We start from the raw sequence: 17,128 nt of genomic DNA, 5'->3' as shown, positions 1-17,128 counted from the left end.
GTTAGTCGACAATACAGTTGTTCGACAATTTTGCTAAAATGTCGAATAACTGAGCTGTCGCACAAGTGTACTGTCAAACAAGTGACCTAGGACCTTAAAAATCGATCGGCTATTACATATCGATCAAAAATTGATTAATCATCAATCAAATAGTTAATCGATCAACTATCGATTCGTGATCGATTATTTATCAGATTTTAGGGAGTGGTACTTTAATTGGATTAACTTTCGCCTTCGCGAGATTAAATTTCTCGATTTCTCGAATTTTTGGCAATTTTCGCAAAATTAAAAGCAACATATTTCGCTGATCTCGATTGGGATGTACTTTTGAATTATTTATTTAGAGAAGGGGCGTTATTGAATGGTTTGCTTTTTTGGAGGAGCATTATTAATTCGAAAGCGGGCGTTTATTCAAAGTAATACAATCGGTATGAGATTTGGCGAATTCCAGAAATTTTCTTTACTTCATTAAATACCTTATCTTGGCCCTTTTTACGCCGGACCTTATTAGCATTATTATTGGGCTCGTTGGTGGAATAAGGGCCGGTAATGTAGTCAAAAGTCGGTCACGATCGATATATAATCGATAACGATACGTGATCGAAGATAAGTAAATAATTGATAAGTAATCAATGATTGTTAACAATCGATACATGATTGATAAGTAATCGATAGGTTGTATGTAGTCCATATGTGATCGATAAGTAATTGATAGCTTGGAAATAATTGATCGCTGATCGATACTCAAGATTTTTCGAAGGTCTGATTACCTATTGATTCTATCGGTTAATCGATATCTAATCCATCGATTACTTATCGATTATTTATCGATTACTCAAGATTATCGATTATATCGATTAACTACGCCTGGGTTAATTTGTAAAAAAAAAGATTTTAATTTATTTTAATTTTTATTTAGGGATATAATTGAATACTATCGGCACTATCGTAAAGCTAGAATCGCTGTGTGTACTCTTTGCTTGAGAAAATGATTGATAGACGGTGTAGACCTAACTCTTCACACAAAAATTACGGAAAACACATGTTTGGACTTGGTACCCATTGCTGCACTCAAGCACTTAAGCCAAAGTCCCGCAAAGGTGGGACAAAAATCAGTTTTTGAATTTTGCAAAAAAACGCCACATCAAAAATCTTTCAAATTCAGTATGTGAATAGAGCAGTAAAAAATACAACTTTTCTATTTTTCCTTTTTTTTGCAAAAGTTTTAGGAATGGAAATAAAGGGATAATGATAATTGAATACTATCCATTGATGACCCGCGGCACTATCGTAAAGCTAGAATCGCTTCGCGTACTCTTCGCTTGAGTAAATGATTGACAGATTGAAGTTTTTCACCCGCGCAGGAGTTTGCGGAGCGTTCTCGGCTCAATCCTCGGACCGCGCTAAAATTGGTAGACTGAGCTGTGATAGATCATTTCGATGGAAGTTGTTAGAATGTTTACAAGGCTCTTGACAGAAAATCATTTGTTTTATTGTCAATGATGACAGTGTGGTTATTAATTTTGTTAGATCTGACAAATTGATGTTTGTAAGTGCACTTTATAGTTTTGATTCCCATGGAAGAATCATATTCTGGTTTTCATGTTATTAGATGCTGGTTTAGAGCTTTAGGTCTACACTGATAGATTAAAGTTTTTTGTGTGAGAGCTTGCTGGCGTTCTGCGAGCTTTCTTGGCTCAATCCTTAGACCGTACTAAAATGGTAGAACTTTGCTGCGGCAGATCTTTTTGATTGAAGTTGTTGGAATGTTTACAAGGCTCTTGACAGAAAATTCTTTGTCAGATTGTCAGTGAGTGTAATTTTGTTAGATCTGACATATTGAAGTTACTGTAAGTTGGTCTAATGTCAACATCCCCCTTCTAATTTCGACACCTTTCTTTAGAGATAGGAATAATGGAAAGGACAGAATTGCTGATGGAAACTATTTTTCTTTGCTTAGCGATCAGGGAGGAAAAAATATTTTGTCTATAAGTGACCGTGACCTTCCTATTATTCCTATCTCTAAAGGAGGGTGTTGGCTATAGTCCCATCAATGTTTCTGATGAGTCTGAAGTTGATGAATTTTACTTTTTTCTTTCTAGGGCTGTAACATCCCTGCCCACAACTCTCTGGTGATTTTAATGCTCAGCTCGGTTTAGACAACGTTAAATTCTCTTTCCACCCAGGGTTCGAATTATAGCTTCGCACTTCACAAAATGCAAAGTGAATTTTAGATTTAGCGACCCAAAAAGATTTCCTTATATACTCAAAAATGCATTTATTTATTGCTTTATCTACTCCCTATCCCGCAACTTTTTTAATTTGTTTATCTATTGTTTATAAACTCGCTACTTTGCAACTGTTTTCATTCCTTTATCTATTGTTTTATCTACTCGCTATCTCGCAATTTTCTTAATTCAATTATCTATTGTTTATAAACTTGCTATTTTGCAACTGTCTTTATTCGTTTGTCTATTGCTTTTTATCAACTCACTATAGTTTGCTTTGTCTACAATCTCTTACTTTGCTTTTCTTGAGAAATGTTTTGAATATACTTTCGCATTATCTTTCAAACAACATTGCAAAATACTAAAAATGCTTTGCAAATAATAAAAACATTTTGCCTGCAGAAAAATTGCAAAGCTCCTAACATTTATAATTCGATCCCCTGCCACCCATTCACTAATCGTAACAGTTCATGCAACAGTTTCAATTACTAGCACAAATACAATGTTTATGAAAAATGATTCCAAACTCTGGTCATTCCAACACCCTTCAGGAAGCCTCTATCTCAGTTAGATTGTGTGATTGTAAGAAACAAACAAAAGAACAGTGTTCGCAGGTGTTCGCAATGCACAGTCCTATTCTTCTTTTCTTCTGTTGGTTCTGACCACAGAATTGTTTCCTGTCGCATTTCTCTTAGCCTTAGATTGTCTAAAAATTTTGAACCTGATCCAACGAAATCCTTTGATTTGCAACAGGTTTATTGTAACCATGATCTCGGCATTACTTACACTATTGAAATGAAAAATAGATTTGATATTTTATCTCAAGCAAACGACGACGTTGAGAAAAGTTACCAAAATCTGATTGAAGCTAATAAAGAAGTTAGTCTTGCTCTTCTACCAAAGAAAAAAAAATCAAAAAGAAACATCTCTTCGAAAACAACCTTGTTTCTGAAGCATGGAAAGCACTTGTAAAGGCATTTAAAGAACATTAAAAAAATGATGCTCAAAAAGCTCTGAATTATGCCTACCTCACGGCTGAATCAATGTTTCAATGTTTTTTCAGGGTAAGATAAGCTCCAGTTTCTAATCTACATGTTACCCATCAACACTTGGCTGCTTGGCAAACGATCAATGACCTAACACCTTAAAGGTGGATCACCAGATAAAAGAAGAGAAAGCTGGCTCAACCACTTCAAAATTTTACTTTGAAACCAACCTATTTTAAATGCTAATACACTCCCTTTATTGGAAAGAACCCGTCTTTATGGGAATGCTTCTTGATTTTTGTGATCACCCCTTCTGCTTGGTTATCTGGTGGTATCATTCCTGTTCCAAAAAAGGGTGATTTTACCTTAGCATCCAACTACAGAGGCATCACTGTTATGTCTATTGGTATTGCCACCAAAATCTACAACAAACTTCTTTTACAACGTATTTTTCCGGACCTTGATTCTCTTCTAAGGGAAGAAGTACCCTTACACAAATTTTAGCCATCAGGCTTTGTTGATTTTAAAAAAGCGCTTGATTCCATATCTTGCGTAAAAATGTTTGAAATTCTTAAATTCTATGACATTCCAGAAAAAATTTTTTCAGCTATAATGGCACTCTACGTCTCCACCATATAAGCAAAGTTCATTATAGCTGACAGAAAGTGATATTTCTGACATTCATGCTGGAGTTCTATAAGGTGATACCTTGGTCCCCTTTTTTTTATTATTGTTTTAGATTGTTTTAAGAATTTCTGTTGATTTATGTAATGGCAAGAGATTCAAAGTTAAAGCTCCTCTGCACAGGAAAAACTGCAGCCTTTTTCTGACCAATCTTGACTTTGCAGACTATCTTGCAGTAGTTTCTGAGACTATTCAAAATCTTGAAGACCTTCTTCACTCACTTGAAACTTCGGCCAGTCAAGTCGGTCTCTATTGCACTGAAATTTTCTTCCTTTAACTTCCTTGAATTGTGTCAATATCAAACTTATGAAGGATTTTAAATATCTTGGCTGTCATATTAACCGCTCTGAAAATTATTTTGAATTTAGGAAAGGTCTCTAGCTTCGAAAGTTTGTAATAAATTAAACAAAAATATAGTACTCTAATTCGTCTAACACTCAAACACTCTCATGGCTCCGAGACTGATCATGACAAAAACCATGCTGAAGATGGTTGTTATACAAACCTTTTGAAAAGAGCTCAGAATCTTAATTGGCGCAACCACTTAACCCTCCAAGAGATCTATCATGGACTCGCAAGAATTTAATTTCCTCTCTGTCTTGACCAGCAGCTTTCTCAGCTCTATCTGGAGGTCACTGTCTCCGTGCAAAAGACGGAATTGTATCTGGAAATCTTCTTTGGTCTCCTGCTGGCCTTAAGCGCTCAAGAAAAAGCACATTTCTTGATATTTTGAAACAGGAAACAGGGCTAGAGATTGAGGAACTAGGTACTGCAATGGCTGATCGCGATCTGTGGAGGGAGGGTTATTGTTTGTTTCCGAACTAGGTCCAATCGGTCAAATAACAATTCAAAGAAGTATAGCTATCAAAACTATTCAAATATTTTTTTGACTCATCTGACTTGGGGATTTATGTTCTGAAGATGAAGATGAGTTGTTCAGGCAGCATAAACGGAACATATTATTGATGGTGGCCCTAATCATTTATGTCTGGCTATGATATTTCTGTTATTTGCTGGAAAATGCTGAAGGCACAGAAGTTTAATGGTTATCAGTCTTGACTTCGGTGCAGGAGATCAGGGTTCGGTGAATGTACCTTCGCCTGAGCCAACCCATGCCTTGTGAGGGGAATTGGTTACCATGCTCTGATAAAATAGTATAGGGAGATATGCCTGGCATTGTGGTGTGGTCGTCAGGTTCGACCATCAGGTTCAACCATCAGCTCTGTGTGTTACTGCCCTGAATAGAGCCTGTTCTGTCCATTAAAAGGTTCATCTCTCTCTCTCTCTGCTTTATCATTAAAAAGTCGTTTTTATTGTCAGTAAACTATCATGTACTTTCTGTCTACCAACAAATTCTGACAAGATCTCCAGAGCTTTTCAATAGCATTGAAAAGCTTTATATTTTCTCTGGTACCTAATATTTTCAAATCCAACAATATTAACCCTTCATGGGAAATATCATTATTTTATTTGATAAAAAAGCATAGCAAATAAAGTTTTTACTTAAACAGCTTGTCCTCCTGCTTTCTTTTTCAAAATAATGTCGTGATGCTGGAATTAAAAAGATAAAAACTCTATTATTTAGCTGAAAGTAAATTATGGAGTAAATATTTTTGCCATCTTGAAAAAAGTATTTTTGAAGATCACTTTGTTTTTCTCTTTTTATATTTTGGATTAAGTCTGAAAATATGTCTTCTTTTAATGCAAAACATTTGGATCAATGTTGTCTCTTTGTCTTTGTGAAAAAGTAATCAATAAAGCGATTATTCTGAAATCTTTTAAACAACTTCCTATCCTATTTGTAACTTGTTCCTCATCTATCTCTCTGAGGACTTTAAAATTTTATATCAACTATCAAAATCAAATTACTGTACTTAGCTTGAAATGTCTTTTGCATTTTCTAATTATTTCATCAGTAAAATGAAAGCTGATACAGAGAAAGTGTCACAAGATGAGATCATTTCAAACACAAAAAATGTTTTGCGAGGTTTGGAAACCTTAAAAAGTGAGCATGATGGTTTGTTGGTCAAGCTGTCTTCAAAACAAAGGAATGGCGACAATGGTGGTACACAAAATAAAGTAGGTCAAGATAAAGTGGAGCTAATTCAAAAATCTTTAGAAAAAATCGAACTTGGTATAGGAGAAGCACAGGTTTGTCAATTTCCTACTGTATTTTCCTATTTGATTGGAATCGTTATCAAGCTATCTAGGGGGGATGGTACTTTTACGGTGTGGGATTGGCCCATTTTAAGTCAGTATTACGGGATTTGACGAAAAAGGAGACGGAAAAATAGTATTTTAAAATTAGAGGGGGACAGGGAGTAGCCTTATTTTTTGTCAATATTCCGGTATTTCAACCTCTAAAACTGTCCTAAAATGATGTCTAGCTTTTCCTCGGTTACCCTCACCGACCTTCAATAAAAACATGGATTTTTAAGCTACATTCGCCATCTTAAACATAGTTTTTAGAATTTGCCTACGTCCAATTTTTTTAGGAAAAGTAGATCTAACGCTCTCGATGAATTACACCCACATTGAGTAGTGGTATAATCACAGATTTTTGTAAAGCCCGAAGGGCTAGATGTTGTATTTTAAGCTCTTCCAACCAAAAAAAGTGAATATTGCAAAAATATTGTTGCTATTGTTTTCGAAAACCTGCGAAGCTTCTTATTGGTCAAGCGCTGAAATTCTATTGTAATATCACGTGATCTAGGTAGGATTTCCTACCTAACATCGGCACACTTTTCAGCCAAAGCAAGACATCTAGCTCTTCGGGCTTCATAAATCTATGGGTATAATTAGGGTACTTCTTTATAGAAAGATTTTTGTTGGCAGAAAGTGAGAAACTGTCTCAAGGGTTTTTATAAAGATCAGTGGTAACCTTTCTATCACATTTGTTTTTTGTTTTCAGGTAATGATGGCATTATGTAATCATTTAAGTCAAGTGGAAGCTGAGAAACAAAAATTAAAAGCTCAAGTCAGGCGTTTGTGTCAAGAGAATGCATGGTTACGTGAAGAGTTATCCACAACACAAACCAAACTACAACAAAGCGAACAAGCTAATGTCCAATTGGAAGAGGAAAAGAAACATCTGGAATTCATGAACTCTTTGAATGTCTACGAAGAAGGGGTCCAGGTAAATCTTTTTATTATAAGAACTTAAGGCTCATTATTGACCAGACATTGGAAACAAATTATGATATGATTTTAACGCTTTGGTAAAAGGATGTGAAAAGTTTAGATTTTGAAAAAAGATATCCAATATTCAATTTCAAATCTTTCAAAATCAGCTCATCTAATGCGTCTTTATTTTCGCATGCAATAAATAGCTGGATGTTTTCTGTGGCAGGTTACGAGGTAATGAAATGTTAATAAAGAGATAATCAGATGATTTGAGCTTTTTCGAGGCTATGACCTTTCAAAATCATAAGTGTTAAACCTCTAAATCTTTTGGTTCAATTATTTTCAAAAGTTTAAAAAAACGAAACACAATTCTTATATGTTGAATTTCTAGTTATTTCTTGTCAAAAGTAAAACACTTATAACTTAAATATTATGTGGCTTTAAGGGATTAAGAAGCAAAAAGATTAGGAGGTGTTTCTTAGGACCATCATGGGAGAAGACCTCCATCTGATTATTATCGCTTTAGATTAAAACAAAAATTTAAAAATTCATGTAACAATTGTTATTTTTCTCAAAGCTTTACGGTGCTCATACCATCATCAGGTTCATAAAAATGAAAAGTGTTACATAAAGTTATATTTTAAAAATCACCATGTAAAATACATTACTGAAAGTTTCATGCTACATACGCAATCATCAGATGTATAAAAAGTGTGACATGGATTTTTAAATCTTTGTTTTAATCCAATATGACATGGCACACTTTGACACAAAAAATTATCTCTTTGGGAAGTATGATAATCGCATTCTTCTGGTACCGCGTTTCTGTTTATAGGACGAAGGGATTGAAAGTGAAGAAGCAGAAGAAGGACAAGACGAAGGGGATACTTCTGATAACCCTGATGGTATATATATTATGCTATTTTTCGAAAAACTCCGAAAAGTTTTATATCTTCGGAAAAATCAGTTATTGTACATGCTAGAATTTTGAAAAATTGACAGATGAACATTGAGAGATATTTCTTTTTTTTAAGTTTTTGGACAGCCATTTTACGGTTGAACATTAAATTCCTACGTTACTTCATAATTAAATCGCCTTTCAGAGTTATTGCCTTTTAAAATTTTTTTAAATTTCTAAGGAATAAATGAATATTCTAATCGTTACTTTTCACTTTTAGATGATGCACTTAGTCAAGTTTCTTCAGTCACAAGTTCAGTCAATAATGCTGGTGTTTACGAAATTCCGGCACGATTACGAACTCTCCATAATCTAGTCATCCAATATGCATCTCAGGTATAAATTTCCCTACACACTGGTGGTCTGTTGTAGTATATATTGGACGATGGAAAGGATCTAAGGCCGTCTATGTATATGTTGTATAAAAATATATTTGTGTGTATTTGTATGTATATATTTCTTAAAAATCTAGTTGCTTGTATAAGTTGTTGTTTGTCGATGTTGTTAGTTGATGTCGTGTTGCTTCCAAGGATAAACCAATGAGCGCGGTAAGAGTTTTAACTACCACTGTCAACCTCGCGTGTTGTCTTTTTGATGGTGTCTCAACTCACGGTCACGGTCTGTTGTAGTATACAGTTCTTCAGTCTCAGACGGATTTCCGTCCAAGCGAATTATAAAAAGAGTCTTTTACGCCCTCAGAATTTAGCAAATTTCAGCAAGATACAGAAAATCTTGGCTAATTTGTTATCTTTAGTCAGTTTTCCTGTAGTATATTTTTTTACTGGTTTTCCATTAGGCGAGACCAATTTAATTTGGTTCTACGGGCCCGACCGACCCTATTTTTGCTAAAATCAAAAAAATAATATTGAATTTCCACTACAATATATTTTACACACTAGTTATTTGTAAGAATCAAATCTAATAAAACTGAAAATTAATTCAAGAAATTGAAAAATTTAGAAAATCAAACCATTCCATACACTAAGACTTTATTATTATCTTCATCGAAGATAAAAAAAGTGAATTTTCTGCCCGTAGAACAATAAATTAAATTGGTCTCGCCTTAACTCCAAAAGGTAAAGAAAGTGTAAAACCTGCTCAAAAATGTATCTCTGGGTATAAATTTGCAAATTAATTCATCTGTTGTTGAATACTTTTCTACTGGTTATCAAATTGTCTAAAAAGATAGCGAATCGTCAAATTTGGTCATTATCTCGTCATAGAGAGAATATCTAAACTCTAGCTAAGCTCTACTTTGATTCTGTTTATTTTCGAAGAAAGCTTAGCCCTTTGCTGTCTGGGTTATATCGCCTAAGCCCTTTCATTTGGTAGAATTGCTTAGAAAATCAATTTTTGATCACAATTTTAAAAGTCTTATTTCTAAAAAATCCTTGTAAAACAACATAATAAATCCAAACATCAAAATTTTCAGTTTTGGTTTTTCTCTTTAGGGACGTTACGAAGTAGCAGTACCACTCTGCAAACAAGCTCTTGAAGATTTGGAAAAAACTTCAGGCCATGACCATCCTGATGTTGCTACTATGTTAAATATCTTGGCTCTCGTCTACAGGTATAATCTGACTGCGCCTATTATCCACAACATAATTAGTATTTAATGAGCTTTCATTTCATTTTTTCCTTCATTAAAATGGTCCCTCGGTACTTCAAAACCAACCGTTACAAAACCGGTATAAGGCCATTTTGTGGATAGCACAGTTGGTAGAGTATTCACCTATTAATCCAAAGGTTGTGGTTTCGATCCTTGGTCGCCGTCAACTCAGTGCTCCACCTCAGCCTTTGATCATCCTTTTCTAGTGCAAATAAGGAATGTCCATTCCTTACACGCGATTCCGCCGATAGCCACTAGACTAGTTCCATAATTCGATAATATTGAAAGTGATTGTCAACAAGAAACTTTCATATACGACGCTTTACTATTCCATGAAATCCACTTCTCCTTCGAAATCGAATTAGAGAGCTTCAAACGTACTTACTTTCTGAAATAATTTATGGAATTTATTTTGTTGACAGGGACCAAAGTAAATACAAGGAAGCTGCTAATCTGTTAAATGATGCGTTGGCTATACGAGAAAAAACACTTGGACCTGACCACCCTGCTGTAAGAATTTGTACTTCAAAATTTTATACAGATCTTTTTGATCAGCTAATGGGTCATTCCATTTCATATCCATACAGGGGATGGACGAACAGAGGGTATTCCGAGAAAAATTTCCAGGGGGTGTTTTTTTATTTTTCCAAGGGGGTTAAAATTTCCAGTTGGTAAAAGACTGATTCTAGTTCGTCCACCCTCACTTTTAAAGTATGAAAAAAAATTTCCCAATGGTTTTTTTGGAAATTTTACCATTTTCCAGGGGGTATCCACACATTTTCAATAATCTTTTTTTGACTTGAAAAGGTTCGTCCACCCCCCTGTATGGTTTTTTAATGGAACAGCCCAATTTATCAAAAAGTATCATATCCTCAAGAATTCTTTCTCTCACTGCTGTAACCCCAGAAACAAAGAGATCAGTCGTCTCGGAAGTGTTTTGATGATTAGATTTGTGTCTTCTATATTTTAGAATCAAAAATAGTATGTTTTGTTGCTCGAGGGCTCTTTGAAATTTCCATAAAAAATGAACCCTAGGGCTTTAGCCTAGGTTTTCAATAAATGGGTCCAGAAATAAGGGCTACCCTTAAAATTTTTCTGGGCCGCCCTTCTTATATCAATCCAAAGGGTATTAGGCTTGACTGGTCCAAATTTAGTGCTTTGTTCCAAATTTGCACGATAATTACACCAATCAGGCCTTTCGTTTATTCGAGAGCTGATTTTATTTTGAAATCTTCTGTCTCTGACCTAGGTTGCAGCTACTTTGAACAATTTAGCAGTGTTGTATGGCAAACGTGGGAAATACAAAGAAGCAGAACCACTATGTAAAAGAGCATTGCAGATTCGAGAAAAGGTATCCTTTTAATTTCCTGACCCACTTCGCTTAAGTTGACCTTAGTCGTCTAGTATACTACACTAGAGATTTTAAGGCACGTAAAAACGCGACCTTCTAAGCGAGTCAGCTACTTCCAAAATATCTAATTAGCATATTTCCATGGTGCTGAAGCGATTTAGAGGGGTTAAAGCAGGCTAGGAACAGTATTTTTGCCAAACAACCGTTTTCAGACCTCCGGAGCCGTCTGAGCTTACGCTGTAAATTTGCAAAGGAAGAAATTTAACTCATTTTATGTTTGACATAAAAAAAGATATTCCAATAACTGGATCTTTGATATATATTCTTCAGCTTCTAAATAACAATGAATTTCATGTAAAATATAACTTTTTTATATATTTTTATATCTTGGTCTTTCCTAGAATGTATGGTCATGGTTTGTTTCATTTCAGGTACTTGGTAATAACCATCCAGATGTCGCCAAGCAATTAAACAATCTTGCCTTGCTGTGTCAAAACCAAGGCAAATATGACGAGGTAATCCATCGAATAGTTCTTATAGGCGAATTGTCAATTAAATGAGAAACTATACACCCTGAATCAAACTGAAACTCGAGATCATTCAATTTAAAATTTTATGGATAAGAAATGTCTAGAACAACTTTTAGTTTATGGGACCTCCAAGGATTTAAAAGCCAGATTTTCTACTCTTTCAAGATTTTAAACTAAGCCAGTCTATTTTTGTTATTATGAATAGAAAAACTCCAATTTCATTACTTAGGTTGAAATGTATTATCAAAGAGCTTTGGAAATTTACGAAACACAGCTCGGTCCTGATGATCCAAATGTCGCGAAAACTAAAAATAATTTGGTAGGTATTATACCTCAGTATGTAATCTAAGACCTTCAGAAAGCCTTTTTTCACATGGGATACGATTTGACAACTTTCAACTAATAGAACATAGATTATCTGGTGTATGAAAAGAGTTCAAGACTGACTTTTATCTTAATAACATCTTGTAAAATGCATTGTGACTAAGTATAACTGTATTGTAAAGGTACAATTATGGTCGAAATATATTGACATTTTAGTGTATTTTAAAGTTTTTCAGAATTTAAGGTTCGGGCGTGAATTGCTATTTTAGCACTTCCACTTTCTTCCATTGAATATTTCGATTTTAGAGGGGTTCGGCGGCTTCTAGGCTATATTCCAAGCCTTATTTGAGCAAATTTGAGCTTTTAAATTCTGAGATCCTAATTAGGTCCTTAGTCTTAAGAGTTAAAACTCTACTTTCCAACTGTAGTTTAAGGCGCTTTAAAATCATCTGTGGTGTATTAATTTTCACCTGGAAATCTCCGTTGTCGCAAATGTTTTGCCCACAATTGTAGAACATTCGGCTACGGTGTGCTAGGTCATAGGTCCGATTCCTTGCCCAGTATTTTGGCGAGAACTAATTTTTACGAGGAGCCTTCGAGTCGCTTCTGACTATATTCGTAAGAGTAACACATTAACTTATGTACAAATTTCATTCTTACAGGCATCAGCTTATTTGAAACAAGGGAAATACAAAGCAGCCGAACAACTTTATAAAGAAGTATTAACGAGAGCTCACGAACGAGAATTCGGTAAAGATGATGAAATGAGGGTAAGACTCGTTTTTGAAAATTTTGGACCTACCTTGGTGGGTCCTTTAAATTAACCTGTGTCCTTCCGTCCGTCCGTCCGTCCGTCTGATGTCAGCTTTTCTCAGGATTGGCTCGTTCGATTTTTCGGATTTTTTGCACAATGATGCAAAATGGTAATGCCCAAAATGTGACGGAGCTCGATTTTCGAAAATAAAATTTCCGGCTGAAAATGCCGCAAATATGCGGGAAAAACCGGTTTTTTGGCACTTTCTCGAGATTTTATCATTATTATTTTTTATCATTATCATTAGTTTTTTCTGATTTTTTGCACAAAGATGCGTATTAGCAATGCCCAAAATATGGCCGAGACCGATTTTTGAGAATTTTTTTTCCGGAAATATGCCGGAGATTGCCGTTTTTGCAGATTTTCATTGGATTTTTTCTTCATATTTCGTTGTTTATTCGGAATGTTCAGTACTATACATACTGTCTGGTAAATAATGAGATTTGGCAATGGGAATTTTACTGTTCGAAAAATATTCAAATTTCTGACGGGATTTCTGAAATAAACTACCAAGTAATTTTACCAAGTAATTCTACAACCTTACCACCACTCTGATGCAAAATTGTATTTTTAACTACAGTTAAATCTCCGTAACTCGAACTCGCACATAAATTTGGAACATTGTTCGAGTTAAGAAAATTTCGAACAAAGTTTATAAAGCATTTTTAACAGAAAGGACGAGCTGTTCGAATTAAGAACATAGAGAGACATTTAAGTTATAGAGGTTCGAATTAAAGAGACTCCACTGTAATATCAATAGCCTCCACACCAATCTTGTCTTACCAGAAGGTAAACTCAAACAAATCCAGATCCTAATAATTATTATTTTTGCTTTAGAGAGGAAAAGACAATGCACCTTATGGAGAATACGGAGGTTGGCATAAAGCTGCTAAAGTTGATAGGTAAGTCAAATGTTTCAATGATTTATTTGGATGAAAGGAAAGTAAAAATAGAAGTATTACCAGGATAAATAAGCAAGCCATGTCACTTCTTTGATGTTAACCTTTAGAAGAAACTCTTCTTAAGGACTACACATAATCTTGGCTGGCAAGACAATAAACGTTTGCGGGCCTTAATGTAAGAAGTAAATAACAGTTACTCTATTGTGAAAGGGATTTTCTTGCCAAAACAAAACAATGGACAATATATTGCCCTATTTGTAGTCCTTGTCCAAATAATAAGATTTTTCTCTTCAAACTTTTTTTTATGTAATTTTTTGTTTATTTTCAAACTTTAGTCCGACTGTTACCACGACGTTGAGAAATTTATCAGCCTTATATCGAAGACAAGGAAAGTACGATGCTGCAGAAACTTTAGAAGAATGTGCCAACAAATCGAAGAAAAATGTATGTTACTTTCTTTTGTATCCAAATCACTTACTCATTTGTTTTCTGATGACAATGTTCAGTGATCTTCATATATATTTTTTCGTGACATTTACAGTCTTTTTTCATAAGAACTAGTAAATTTCGGATCAGGCTGGGCTGTTCTTAAGTTTTGGAAATTTTCAGGCTTAAATGTTCTTATGATGTTCTTAAAAAGAGCATTTTATAAGTAATTTCTGAAATCTCAGGCTGAGGATTGTCTTAGGTTTTTCCCAACTTTCGGTCTTGTTCTTATAAAATTTTTCTTATAAAAAAAGCTTGTACATCATGGAGGTTACATTTTGGCTTTGACTTATTTTTTCAATCTTTGTTTTCAATCTTAATTTTTGTTTGAATTTGATTTTTATTTCAATTTTGTATTATTCCAGCCGATGGACATATCTCGTCAAACACAACTAGCGAATATATTGGGAAGCGAGTCTAATTCCACATCCGCAGTTGCCATAGGAGCGAATGGAAACAATGATCCCAGGCTAGTGGAAGAGGAGGTATGAAATTTAATTAATTTACTTATCTTGCAACCCTATGAAGGATAATTTTTTTGGTAATATCTCACTCCACTTTTTTGGATGAAATCGTGAGAAATGCTTGAGTGAAAGGCTTGAGTGAAAGGGTTTCTTCAATAGAGCGTCACTTTTCATATCATTTTATCAGCATGAAAACCCTCGTAATTATACATTTCACTTTGGAAACGCGGAACGAAAGAGTTTCTGTTGTATGAAAAAAAGTTCTAATCGCCAATTTTATGATTTTACACAGTTTACAAAATTTGTTTCGTTTTTTGTTCTGGACACACTATTTAATCTTGTATTCAGGAAAAGAGACGCAAAGAGAAGACAACGCTGTCGCGTTTAAAACGAACGTTCAGCAATCGTGGTCAAAAGATCATGGAGAAGATAAGCAGCTCTGGTAACTTGAAACGTTCGTCATCCAGGGATAATCTTGGCACGCAATCACAGATGCCACAAAATGAACGGATTTCGAGAAGTACTTCACATTTAGCACAACTAGCTAATGATAAGGTGGGTGGTAGATGTCCTATATTCAGTGTTTCTGATATTTGTTTTGAATACAGGCATTTATAGAGGTTTTTCCCCCAGGGGGTATGGGAATGTGCCGCTGGTTAGGGTGACTTTTTCACCTCCACGAGACCTAGTTAGGGCAGGTTAGGGTCGGAAAAACACCGAAGTAGAGAAAAAGCGAATCCCTCGCAGGGTACCTTTTTTGGGGAATTTGGAAAAAATATGGAAAATTTTGAGAAAATTTTTAAAATTCAGTTCCATTCAGGGTTACTTTTTTCAAAAAAAAAGGAGTCCCACGTAAGACCTATTTTTCGAACTACAGCGGCACATCCCCGTCAGTCGGCAAGGGTAGTACCACCGGGCTTTTTTCATGTTTTGTTATGTTGCGTAACTTCCGCCATCATTGAAACAAACGTTCGATTTGCGTAAGTGATCAACTCTACAGATTCGAACGTTTACTTCCATAATGGCGGAAATTACGCAACTTAAAAGCTTCGAATCTGTGATCTGATCAATTTTTTTTGCAGTCAATAATGATGTTTTAAATATTTTAAGCGAAAAGACTAAATAATTTTCTCGTTAGAAGATCAAGACCGGACTATAAATGAACCCTCTTATACTGACTAGAATGTACTCATATTAACATGACACGTCTATTTACTGACTGAATTAACTAACGACTAAAATACCTACTGACGTTTAGGACCTTATAAGCGACAACACACGACCGCCGCCTTATCCTGAAGACACTTACTCAACACCACAACAACACAGACAATCTAAAAACCGACAAGCGACATCACCCACCGACGGGTCTTCAAAAATACCGACTATGAGATCGACTTCAAACCCTAGCCCGACAAAGAAAACGTCACCTAAACGCTATAGCATGAACTACTAACCTTCTCACTGTTACCCTTTCTTTTCCGGTAATTGTAATCTAGTTTCTAATCTCTCTCTGGTCTACTTCGTTGAACACTTTTACACCGACAATGAGTTGCCAAAAACAAAAACATTTACCTATTTTTCAAATTGTAAAGTAGGGTTGACTTTGATTAGCTATAGTTGCTACCTTTTCGTCAACACGAAGTTAACTATTACATACATGAGAAATAAATTTGTATGCTTAATGAGGCGAAATAGAAATGTTTGCGTTGCCTCAGATCTTCCCTACCTTTAATAAAATCTTTTACGAGGAAAATTATGACAAGCTCAAGTCCATATCAGATAACCACCATATCATACAAATTTTAACCACCAAAAGTAGCAATTGGCTGTGTTTCTTCATCCTGACCCTTTTAACCTTTCGACAAACTTCTATAGAATAATTTTCTGTTTTCAAGACTAAACCGAAATTATTAAACATTAATATTCATCACATTTGTGTTTATGAAAAATTTGGATAAACCATTTTATTTCAAACACGATAACTTTTTATTAAATTTATTCTGTTTTGTTTTCAGACACGATCCGCTGGTCTCACGAGAGCTGGAAGTCATAATCCTTGCCCACAGTAACCACGTGACATAAAGGTGTCATGAATTTATCATTTCTGAAATAGTTAATAGCTTTACAAAAAGAAAGACTGCGAGTTTACGTTTTGTGAAATCAGCTTGACTATATCTTAGGCTTACAAACTTTCGCAAGCAGAAACTTTCGCGAGGTCGAAAAATCACGAAATTTACGATATTTATTTTCGCGAATCAAGATGTAGAAATGAAAGTTTCACATGAAAAAATTGCTTAGAGGGACAAATACTTCTTAAATTGGCTTGTTCAAAGTTTGAATTTTTACTAATTTTCTATTTTTTCAAGAATTTTTCGCGAGCATAAACCTTTCCGAATAACACTTCCAAGAATTTTCAAAGACATTTACTTTCGTGAAAAGGGCCAAAATTCGCGAAATCGTTCCTGCTCGCGAAAGTTTGTATGCCTAAAGTAGAAACCTGTAAACAATCTAAACAAAGCCTCTTTTTTCTAAGCCTATTTGGTTTCAGCTGCAATACCTTTTTTCAAAGTTTAGCTATTTAAAACTTCCCAGATTTCCAAAACTGGAGGCTCGGTTGATAATTTCTCACCAATATTAGATATAAATCCAGGCCCAGACCTTTTGAT

The 17,128-nt window shown here is 34.9% G+C and overlaps 1 protein-coding gene across 2 annotated transcripts; it reads left to right on the top strand.

Moving 5' to 3' along the window:
• Positions 1–5,785: 5,785 nt before the first annotated feature.
• Positions 5,786–16,712, top strand: LOC136811137 (kinesin light chain-like). 2 transcript variants are annotated; one of them, XM_067067751.1, is made up of 16 exons: positions 5,786–6,049; positions 6,810–7,034; positions 7,857–7,926; positions 8,200–8,315; positions 9,431–9,549; positions 10,011–10,098; positions 10,838–10,939; positions 11,371–11,454; positions 11,699–11,788; positions 12,456–12,563; positions 13,445–13,509; positions 13,845–13,953; positions 14,361–14,480; positions 14,808–15,014; positions 15,718–15,943; positions 16,478–16,712. In XM_067067751.1, the coding sequence occupies exons 1-15, from the start codon at positions 5,819–5,821 to the stop codon at positions 15,913–15,915; spliced, it is 1,932 nt and encodes a 643-aa protein (XP_066923852.1). In that variant the 5' UTR covers positions 5,786–5,818; the 3' UTR covers positions 15,916–15,943; positions 16,478–16,712. The 2 variants fall into 2 exon arrangements, with proteins under 2 accessions (XP_066923852.1, XP_066923853.1); XM_067067752.1 differs by lacking the exon at positions 15,718–15,943.
• Positions 16,713–17,128: the final 416 nt, after the last annotated feature.

This window comes from Clytia hemisphaerica, unplaced genomic scaffold (genome assembly GCF_902728285.1).
Source record: "Clytia hemisphaerica strain Z4C2 unplaced genomic scaffold, Clytia hemisphaerica genome assembly, whole genome shotgun sequence".
NCBI lineage: Eukaryota > Metazoa > Cnidaria > Hydrozoa > Leptothecata > Clytiidae > Clytia > Clytia hemisphaerica.
Note: the sequence above shows the minus strand (reverse complement) of the source record. Positions and strands in the feature narration are given on the sequence as shown.

What these genes read in the sequence shown, in the direction of transcription:
- LOC136811137 (XM_067067751.1), top strand. Translation starts at nt 5,819, where the DNA reads ATGAAAGCTGATACAGAGAAAGTGTCACAAGATGAGATCATTTCAAAC. An exon ending in TTGGTATAGGAGAAGCACAG is followed by an intron (nt 6,050 to 6,809) that starts GTTTGTCAATTT and finishes TTTTGTTTTCAG; the next exon opens with GTAATGATGGCATTATGTAA. An exon ending in GTAAAGATGATGAAATGAGG is followed by an intron (nt 12,564 to 13,444) that starts GTAAGACTCGTT and finishes TTTTTGCTTTAG; the next exon opens with AGAGGAAAAGACAATGCACC.